We start from the raw sequence: 11,185 nt of genomic DNA on the forward strand, positions 1-11,185 counted from the left end.
GTGGTAATTATGCTAATCTCCTCTCGCGTGCACGAGCAGCTGGATACGAACAGGTGGAATTTACGCAGCTCATTTACACACTTCTCCTTAAGATAGAAGAGTTTGTTGAATCTGACGTGACATGTTCGTACGAAGGGTTCGTACGAACAAAAGTAAGAGAAATTTAGGATAAGAATATGAACATGTTCTTGCATGAGGCCCATTGTTTTCCTAAGCTCTTTGAATGTGTTTCTTTAGTTTAAATGTACAAATAAAATATGTTTATGAGTATTATACTGGGCAACAATCAGAACATTGAGAGAGAACAAACTAGCCCATAAGCTAAATAAATAAATGCAAGAAACCGTTTTTGTCCTTGTCATTTAGATGAGCTGAGCCTAAGTCTTCTTGTTACATTTTTAGAAGTGTTTCCATAATCGAGTGTTTACTATTCTGCTCTGGAAAGGTCCTGACGCTGCCGTCTCACTGCAGTTACGGTCAACACATACAAGACAAACACTCTCTGTCTGCTTTCCTTTTAAGTCAGTGCTATGAACACTATTGCGTTTGAAGAAGGCGTGTGTTTCTGTAAGTCTATAAAAAGCAGATTGTTGTCTATGTCTGTTGAACATGCGGTGTACTTTGAACCCCATTGACAAAACAATAGCTTTCCTGTTTCTAAACAAAGCTGCTGAGCAAATGGCCTGAACATGCAGTGAATTACAGAACAGTTACTGTAACACTTAGCTCAGACATTCTTAAAACAAAGATTATGGCATATAAATAAGCAGAGGATCTTCTGAACACATTAAGGTCAAAAACTGTTTAGAACCTGGTTTGTGCTGTTTGTGATTCCAGTTCAGCTTTCAACGAACACTTTGTGGGAAGTTATTTTAGTCTAATCCTGTACAAGAAAGCTAAATACAAGCTAGATACCATTCATATTGATGTTGTATAGCACCAAATTTCTTTTCCAATGACCCATTTTTTAAAGGAATGGTGCATTTATTTGCATTTATGTTTATTTTTTAAATAGAAAAGACCAATAAGGGAGAACTTTGTTTCAGTAAAGCTGCAAAGAAGCTTTAATAAACTGTGAAGGCTGTTTTTTTACCTTTATTATACACATAGCCTGTGATCAAAACTTCATGAAAAACTATTCAAATATGTAAACATCAAATAAAGTAATATCTGTCTTTTTTGGGAGTAATGTTAAACTTTACAATTTTTTTTGACTAAGAAGATCTAAATACATTTGTAGCTATTACTACCCTTGAAGGAATAACATGCTGTGTCATAATAATGTAGTTTACTTTAACTTAAACATCAGATAGACCAACAAAGTAGTTAAATAAAACATTAACATTAAAGGAAGTGTCAAAAGTAAATTCTCAAACATTCACTGTATATCCGGCCACAAGGTGGCATTGTTTGACTAGTTTGATGAAAAAAAAAATACAAGTAACACAGTGATCACCATATTCAAGTGTTTGACAGATGGGTCATAATATTGTGATACTCTAAAGCTTGGAAGCAATATAATTTGATTTACTGCTACTTTTTTCTTAAACGCCTCAGGAGTTGCTTTTTTTGTTGTAACCTTAAAGAGGGTGGTGGGATTGTGGGCCTCTGTACATTATGTGTTGCTCCAATGAGTACAGAAAACAAATGCAAGTGAGAAACTAGAAAGGGTAAAAAATAAAAAAATACGAAATTTCACTCTGAAAAGACCCACCTGTGACAACAAATATAGCAACAATAACAAACTGTTTTTTTTTCTTTAAATTTTTTTTAAATTAAATTATTTTTTTACAAAGTTTGTTTTCGAGCACGGTGGCTCAGTTGATAGAGCTGTTGCCCCACTCTCTTTCTCATCATAAAAAGTTCTCTAAACAAAACTAAAGGGCTTCCTCAGGTATTTTTTTAAAACATTAATTGTACACTTTTTTCAGTAATCTCTCTCACTGGTTTTATACTGTATGAGTAATTTCAAATGAAAATCTGATATTTTTTCCCCCTGTCTGCAGCGATCAGGCAGAGATCCACGGGGCTCAGACAACTTGTCAGCCAAGTCGTCGGACAGTGATGTAAGTGACGTGTCCGCTGTATCGAGAACCAGCAGTGCCTCTAGGTTCAGCAGCACGAGCTACATGTCTGTCCAGTCAGAAAGACCACAAGGAAGCCGAAAGATCCGGTAGGCTGAAGTCCGCATTAGTTCACTGTAATATTTGTTTCACCTTTATACGTTTGTCAAGAATGAGCAAATTCCTTCACTTATTAACTTCTTATATCACTGTGTCCAGATGCTTTTATTTTTTTAAATTGCACCTGGTTTAACCTAAAGTAGATCTACCTGCATCACTGTGGGTCCATTTTTAAGATGAGTTCATGTTGGGCTTCATTTTCTAAAATGTGGAACCAAATACTTGAACTCTGCTTATTCAAGCTGGGATGTAGGGATGTTTGACAGTTWTTGACACTGAAATACAAAAAATACTGCATCATTTTATGCCATCTTAAGTCCAACTATAAACAGTTTCATTTGCAAGTCATGGTGCTGTAAGTCTGCATTTGTGTTTTGTTCTTTTGAGTCATTGTCCGTTTTTGGCTGCGCTGTTTCTCTGTGTTTGTCTTTTGTATCTCTTGCTGTTGAAATTGTTCACGCTTTGGTTTTCTTTCTGCTTTGCATGTGCTGCTCTGTTATCGTCTGTCTCTATCATCAGCCCGTTGCAATCAAGAAGCCATTCACAGGAGGGGGACGAGCAGTTAGGAGAGGTTCAGGAGGAAGAGGAGGTGGGAGGGGAGAGGGGGAAAGTGGCTAGAATAGAAGGGAGATTGCAGGGAGGGAACACAGAGTTGGGAGAGAAGGTAGACAGGGGCAAGGAGCATCAGGAAGATTTGGTGGAGGAAGAAGAGGATTTGCACCAAAGGAGTATCTCAGAGACTAACCTCAGGTAACCATAACTTCCATTTGTAGCCTAACAACAAAAGAAAACTACTAACAYCATTAAGGACCTGCTGCTCCTACCACCCACCACCTGATGTACCTGTGATCCTGTGTACCCCAACTAATACTACTGACGAGCAACTTTAAAAACTGATTGGTTTGTTGATTGATTGATTGATTGATTGATTGATTGATTGATTGATTGATTGACTGATTGACTGATTGACTGATTGATTGATTGATTGATTGAGTGAGTGAGTAGTGGCATACATCTACAGTGGATTATTACAAACTTAGAATTGATAGATATTTAAATTTTGGGGCACAATTTCCTTTAAAGGAAGAATTTTGACAAGTTAATGATTTTGAGCTTATCAGTCTCAATATATTTTACCCTAAACATATAAGTTCCCGTCATTAGATAAAGCCCATTAATTTTAATAAGACACAAACAAGGTGAATTAAGTTGATACATTCTCATTATTATTAATTATGATGTATGGAACATGTCTCTTTTGTAAACGAGACAATAAGTCTCAAGAGATTTTCCTGTTTAAATAAAGGATTAAATACATAAAACTGACAGATGAATATGATAACAGGTTATTGCAAATATGTAATCAGGAGTAGGGTGTTTCAAGAATAAATAAAATTAGGTTATAACTGGAAATTACAGAAATTAATACTGGCAAGATGTAATAAAACGAATGCAAATTTTCTGAATAAAACTCTAAGATGCAAAATGGAGATGAGRATAAATTACTTTAAACACAAAACAAAACACACAGAATGAATTTTGAGGTAAAAAGGTGAAAAATAATTGTGTGTTCAGTCACTCTGGTYTGTGTCGGGAACAAGGAAAGAAATACAGAACGTGGACTTGAATTTTAAATGTAAGAACTGAAGCCATACGAACAACCAGCTGGTCCAAATACAAATGTTTATTGTCTCTGCATTTAGCCCAGAATTGAGGAAGCAAGCACATTATAACACCTTCTTTAGCCCAGCCCCTTTTCTGGCATCACATCAGATCCAGGGCAGAATTCCCTACAGAAGGACTGGGTTCAGTAACATCAGTTCTGATTACTAGTGGGAACAAAAGTTATGTGTTGTGAGTGATTAAGCATGCATTAACTAATGTGTCAGGAGAGTGCATTCTGTTTGAGTTGACCATGACCATTTTGCACCTCAAACAGTTTAGTCATAAAAAGAGATAATTAAGCAAAATGGTCTATCAAAAACATTTCCTAGTTCTCTTAGGAATAAAACAGTATGTGTGATGAAATTAAAAATCAGCAATAAACAGAATAAATTTCTTCAAAGGATTCTTTGAGATGTTGTTTTAAAGAGGTCAACTATATTGCGAAGCTAAAATCAGATTGAGGTTGGGGAACTTGTAAGATATATTTACTATAATTTGTGTTGGAAGATGGGACCAATAACAACTCTGAGCACCTTTTGTCACCACCAAGCAAGCAGATGTTTCACCTTACCAAGTCGATGTCCTGCTGTGAAATGATTCCAGGGGTTCAGCTGCTGAGCGGAGCTTTCTAAAGAAGAAGTGCTTCCCCCGGGAAATTCGTTGATTGGTTTGGCTGCCAGGCACATTGACAGGTGGCTGTGTGATCTTTTAGTCCCTCAGTCAGGACGACTGGTGACTATGGCTGGTTGTGATGATGGTTGCTTGGGGCAGAGTTGGCATTTGCGCTCTTGGAGTTGGTCCACATTCTTTGCATTGACCAAGGCAGTTTTAAATGGGAGCGTTTAGTTAAAGTTTAATTTACTTTGCTATAAAATCAAACCCAGTGTTTGGGTTGGCACATTAAACTTATGTAAAGAGTCCTAACAAAAGTTACAAGGAGAACTTTGACGATGACTTGCAGATGAAGAAGGAGAATTCCATGAGGAAGTTGCAGGTGGAAGCCAAAGTGTACCAGGGGTTGAGTGCCATGGAGAGATGAGTAGGAAGATGAAGAGAGAGACCAAGAGAGCAAGAGAGGAGGACGAAGGAGCTAGTAACATGTGCGCCTCTGTTTTAAAAAGAAAAAAATTGTATAGGTCTTCTGGACGGGTTCTTCTCTGATGAAACGTTTCGTCTCTCCTCCAAGAGACTTCTTCAGTCTGAGAMTTTCAGGCAAAATTCAGGCTTTTAAGCCCTGCCTCCATGTGACTGATACTCACCTCTGTTTTAAACTTCCTGAGAGGCATGGTTTCTAAGTTGCTCTATCCAGTCACAGAAACTGTGTGCAATAAAGAGGTGGCAACTTCAATGGTCTTTAGCCAATGAGAGCATAAGGTTTCATTTTATTAAATATAGACAAAGAAAAAGGGCGTAATTAAATCCAGATTCTTTCATCTCATAAAACAGAGGAGGCAGTTGACTTTTAAATCCTATGTTGCCTCAAAGAATGAAATAACTAGATTAACACATATAAAACATACACCTTTAGTGAATGCTGCAAACTTTGGTTTAGCTTTTWATTTTAACCAGGTTATAACAGTAAACTATTTATCAAAGAAAATCGTCACATGTACAACAATTAAATCAGACATTCTTGATTCTACCTTAATTTGTTAAATATATAAAGAATATAACNGAATATAACTAGATAAAAATAAATAACTGGTAATCATGAATCAAAGAAACATCTTTGGTTAAGAAGACATGAGATTAAACATGAAAACTAATAACACAACATAACTTTATAAAGGAAAATTGTATGTGACATGATAATAAACTAAAGAAATTAAACTTAGTTGACCTTGAACTGCTTGTCTCAGGATCTGAAATTAAAACATGGTTAATCACAGTTTTTGCAGAGTACAACAGGCACATTTTGATACAGAGAAATGTTTTTTTTAACATGGGGAATCACATCAGGAGGTATTGTCCATGGTAATTTACTTAAAGTTATCTTAAAGTTCAATCAACAAAAACACTGCAGATCTTCTTGTGGATAACTCTAAAGAATTGTAAGCATTTTTATGGCTCACCGAGACAGAAAAAAGGTCTTGATGTTTTTTGTTCCCAGTGTGTAAATTTATGGTAATCAACAGGTTTGACATCTTAAGTTCTGGGGTAGAGCCAACATGTCTGGTGGGGTAACTAAATGAATCAGGGAGTCAGTCACCATTTGGTACCAGAAGTCCTTCTCTAGTTTTGTTGTCAAAAATGGGTTTTGCAAGAATGCAGATCTGTTAGGTGTCAAAAAACAGAGTTCTGAGTAGAGATTTTGTTGTGGTTCCTCATTTTTTGTTACAAAGATTTTAGTTTGTGAAATAAGTCAAGTTATTAATGAAGGTTAGCCACTAAAATTGATTGATTGATTGATTGTCAGCCTAATTCTGAAGTCCACATTCAGCTCTATAGTTTTCTTAGTTTTTATAGGACAGTGCTTTGATCTTAAACCATTTCACTAAATGTTCTATCTTTGCTATTTAAAATAGTTCTTGTGGTTTAGTCCTGCCACAAGCATAGCATTGAATTTGACTGGAAAAATTGCAACCACGGTCTTGTCTGCTCCAAATATTTTTTGGAGGTAAAAAGTCAACACAAGACCACTCTGATCCAACCCCTGCACTTTACTCAACAGATACAGTAAACCTTATAATATTTTTACTGTAGACTACTGGTAGCTTCCCTTGTAGCATCTATACAATGTTCAGTCACACATACAGTGAAAATATTACRATTTACTCAAATTTTAAACATCATTATTAAGTTTCTGTAAACAATGCAGAAGCAGTGGCTCATGTGATAAATACACTAGATGCGACAAGTTAAGCTATAAGACATCCGTAAAAATACCGAARCTTTTTAACTTTTCTGCTCAAGTCTGTCAAAGATCTTGACCTTCCAGCCAATGTTTCAACAAAACTTTATTGTATTTATTGAAGTTAGATATTTCGAAAATTGCTCTAGAAACATCTTTATCTGTTAGGATATTATCATTGAATCTCTGTATAATCCACTCAACTTGTTCATTCATTTGAGAGAGTAGCACATAATGTATGTGCTGTATGTGTGATGTCATGAGTGGAGATCACCATTGAACAATACCAACTAGACATACATGGTCTTGCCTTCTGCCACAGTTTGGTACCAAAGTCACGCAGAAGGGCCTGGCTCTTCACTTTGGAGTTGTCCAGGGGGTAAGGTGTCTGTGAGGTTCGGCCAGGAACGAAGCCAGGGTGCAGGCAGGCTTTCAAAGTTTAACAAAAAGTTTAATAATAAACAACAAAAAGAGAGCTGCAGGCAGCAAACTTACAATAACTGTAGATCAGCACGAGTGGAACAAAGCTCAGGGAATCAGGACCGACACAACACATGAAATAATCAACAATGATCCGACATCAGACTGAGACAGGACAGGGTTTAAATACACAGACTACTAATTACTAAACACAAAACACCTGAGGAGAAACACGAGGGTGACAATCAGACAGACAGGGAGCAGCTGAGCTGTGACACACTGGGGAACACTGAAAAACACTAGAAAACTAAGAAAATAAACACAGATCGTGACAGTGTCAGGTGTGTTTGCTTGTAAGCTGTTGCTGAGCACCTCAGTGTTGGAGTTCTCCCTATTAAATGAGTTCTGACTGCATGTGGTAATGTCTTAAGCAGTTCAAAGTACCTGGGGTTTTGTTTTGTCTCTGGTGCCTTTGAAGGATTGTCATTTGGGGATTGCATCATTCTCCTGGGAAACTTGAGTTCTTATGTGGACAAAGACAGAGTTATCTGACGGGGTGTGATTGAGAGGCACAGACTTCTTAATTTAAAATGGAATGGTGCTTGTTACTGGACATTTTTTGTTAAGTGCAGGATGTTCATAACATACACCATGTTGGGGCAAACACTGGTCTACAAATGGTTCTGGTACTAGGCTATCTTGGGCCAAAGGTTGATGATGAATTTTGTTATCATATAATGAGATCATTAGACTTGCTAGTTTATGTTTTTGACAACTAAGTAAAAATGGGCAGAGCTGGTAGTGAGTTAGACCTGATTGTGGGGAGACTACTGGATAGACTTGGTAAATCCAAACAGTGAGTAAAGATGAACTGGAAACATTTAATGGAATGTCTTATGTGTGAGATCTTCATTTCACATCTCCTGGAAAGCTTTTATCATGTCCTAGGAAAGTTTTCTGAAATAATATCTTAACGGGCTACATTCAAAGCATCTATTGCAGGTGTGACAGCCAAACGTTTTGATCAGAACGTCATTAGTGCCTGGTTTGGCAGTAACCAAAGAGCTTGTTGGTGAACATCAGTAGTTACAGAATCTGACAAGCTGTGAAGGAGCTTTTTTAGGGCTTGTCTGTTCTGGAGGACCACTGAAATGACTAGTAATTGTCCAACTGACTAAATGGCCAGAAGGACTGCGGCTTCTGTTGTCGCTCAAACAAAACTCAGGCATGAGAGGAATTCAGAGAGGCCATCGAGAAGAGCTGCTGCTTGGCTTTAAGGTGGTTTTGGCAAAATGCTTGATCAGTGAGTGAAGYAAAGCACAACCAATTCCTGGCTGTGGTTAGTTTGGAGGGAACCATTAACTTGGACTGGAGATGTTGTTTGGCTAAAAGCCCTTTGAAGATTTCCTTTATCCAGTCACTAAGTCTACCACCGAGGAACAGTGTTGTGCAAGTTCACCTCCCACTGAATTGTTAAAAGTTCTTCTGACGTATATCACATACTGAATTAATTTTTGTTTAAAGTTCTYTAAACATTGAGCTAAAATCACACTCTCAAAATGAAATAATTTGTTAATTCTATCCCAATCAAAAGATAAAATTTTATAATGTTCAATATGGTAGAAAATGTACATCAAATAACATTAATTGTGTCATTGAACAGAACAGTAGTATAATCTTTTCTATGCTAATGGCTGGCTGTTGTAACATAAAGTCAAACCACATCCTGATATTAAATCACATATTTAGCTATTGATTTTGTTTTAATTCAGTTTATTTATATAGCACCAATTTAACAAAAATCATCTCAGAGCTCAGTACAAAAAATGTTTGCTTACTGTACATCAAAAGTGCCATTTATCGAATAAAGTTATCTGTCTAAGGAGGCAGCAGCCCTTAAAAGCACTCTAAAAAGTCCCTTAAGAGGCTACTAAAGAAAACTAAAATGGCTACAGGCAAASAATTACAGAGTCAATTTACAAAACTTGGTAGAATATACAGTACAGGTGCACTATTACTGAGTGCCTCCCCCTGCTAATGAGGTGTTGTATATTCATTTGGCCAAGAGGAAAAAAATAGTTCCTCAGTCTATTTGTGGAGCAGGATAGTGACAACAGTATATGAATGAACACATTCCTCTGCCTGCTGAAGAGGAAGTGAAAAGGTTGGTGGATGTTGTTCAGGATGGAGACGATTTTGTCTAGGATTTTGATCTCTGCCATAGTTTCCAAAGTTCCAGCTCTATGTCCACCATAGAGCCAGCTTTCTTCACCAGTCTGTCTTGCCGTGTCATGTCCTTCTTCCTGGTGCTGCCTCCCAGCACACTACGGCTGTGTCCAAATTCAGGGGCTGCATTTCTCGAGGCTGTCCAAATTTGAAGACTCCTCCAATTGCGGTCCACAAATGCYTCATCCTTTTTCCCGGATTTGAGGGACAGGTCCGATGGYTTCTTCTTGGCCCACCCTATCCCAAGATGTATTGCGAGCCAACCGGAAATTTTTTATGTTTGCTTGTGATGGCGGACAAAGTGAGAAAAAGGAGTACAGAAAAAAATAAAAAAATAAATTTAAAATGGCAATATAAAAATTCATAGTTTAAAGCCGTTGTGTTTTTAGACTTCCTGTAATTTGCATYGACATGCTTTTTTATATTATTCTTGTYAGAAATCAAACAAGCTCACTTGGCGAAATAAAAAAYCTTGTACGGCGGGTGCCTTAGTTCTTCAAGTATTGTCCCTGCACTAATTTTGTTAATWTACAGTAGATACACTGGGGTAAGAGTGGAAATAAAGCTGAAGGCTCTGACCATCCAAATTCACAGCCACTTTTCTCCGGCTTTTGTGGTCAACAAAATGACCCGATCCACCTAGACCAGGTAGGCKGGGTTCTTCAAAGGATGCAGCCCTTGAATTTGGACACAGTTTAAAGCARAACAGAGAACACTGCCCATGACAGACTGGTAAAACATCTGCAGCAACTTCTTGCTGACACTGAAGAACCAGAGCCTCCTCAAGAAGTACAACTCTGAGAGATGGAGGTCTCCTTATGACACATCTTACTGGGTGTTTTCACACCAGCCTGTTTAGTCCACTTTGATTGAACTCTAGTTCATTTGTCTAGAAAGTCTGGTTCGTTTGGGGAGGTATGAATGGGAAATCGAAGTCTGCTGTGGACCAAAAAGGCCAACTCTGGTCCGCCTAAAAACCTAGGTCTTGGTTCCGTCAAAGTGAAATCTMGTGTYGTTCCATTGCATGTGTGAACACCAAGTGGACCGGAGACCGGTCCAAAGGCAGGAAGCAGACTATAATGCAGGACATTCTGAATAAAAACAGTAATAAAGTTACTCATCTTTTAAATACTTTGCTTGATGTATGTACTGTATTGGTGGACATCACTGCTGTGAAGTTGGACACGCTCCTAAACAGTGAACGCTGCCTCACTAGGAGCTGTCTCAGCCACCTCGTGTTGAAAACATTTTCCATGYTTCTGCATCATCTTCCTCTCATGCTGAGCCCAATTGGTGAAGATTGTTTGGCACATTTTTCCAAAAAATAAATCCTACAACCACTAAAATCTGACGTCACTTCATGTCTGTTTACATTTTGTGAAGAAGGAAGTTGCGCTTCACGTCTTCTTCAGAGGTTTTTGTGTCGATTCCTTCAGTGGTTCTTGGTGCAGCTCRACCACAAGCYAGGGAGGGAACAAGTTGTTCACAGGGTTTCYTTCYTTTGACAAAGTGCAGTGTGAATGTGAACTACACCAGCTGAAATGTAAACAAATTTTACAARTTTGGTCCCCAATAGAATCGAGTCTCATGGACCATCAAGCGTGAATACAACCTTATTCACTGACCTGAAAAATATTTGCAAATTGCATACCTGGAATTTTCATCACCAAGGATCAATAATGCAGTTTGTGATATCAGTGCATCTCAGATGGACTTAATGACTAAAATTGAAAGACTGCTTTCTAAGGAAGACTTTGATGGATCTGGAACAGCAACAGATGAAAAAAAGAGCCCAAATAAAAAACAACAATAAAGAAAGTGTAACAAGCAGATTAACATC

General features: G+C 37.7%; 1 protein-coding gene across 1 annotated transcript in view; it reads left to right on the forward strand.

Annotated features, from left to right (window-relative positions):
- rims2a (regulating synaptic membrane exocytosis 2a) overlaps window positions 1-11,185 on the forward strand; it is a gene marked incomplete in the record, with an annotated part of 146,644 nt that overhangs the window by 90,361 nt on the left and 45,098 nt on the right. Inside the window, 2 exon segments of the mRNA XM_014017099.1 lie at window positions 2,007-2,173; window positions 2,703-2,933. Of these exon segments, the coding sequence (XP_013872553.1) occupies window positions 2,007-2,173; window positions 2,703-2,933 (398 nt within the window).

This window comes from Austrofundulus limnaeus, unplaced genomic scaffold, assembly GCF_001266775.1.
Source record: "Austrofundulus limnaeus strain Quisiro unplaced genomic scaffold, Austrofundulus_limnaeus-1.0 Scaffold161, whole genome shotgun sequence".
In the NCBI taxonomy this organism is placed as follows: Eukaryota; Metazoa; Chordata; class Actinopteri; order Cyprinodontiformes; family Rivulidae; genus Austrofundulus; species Austrofundulus limnaeus.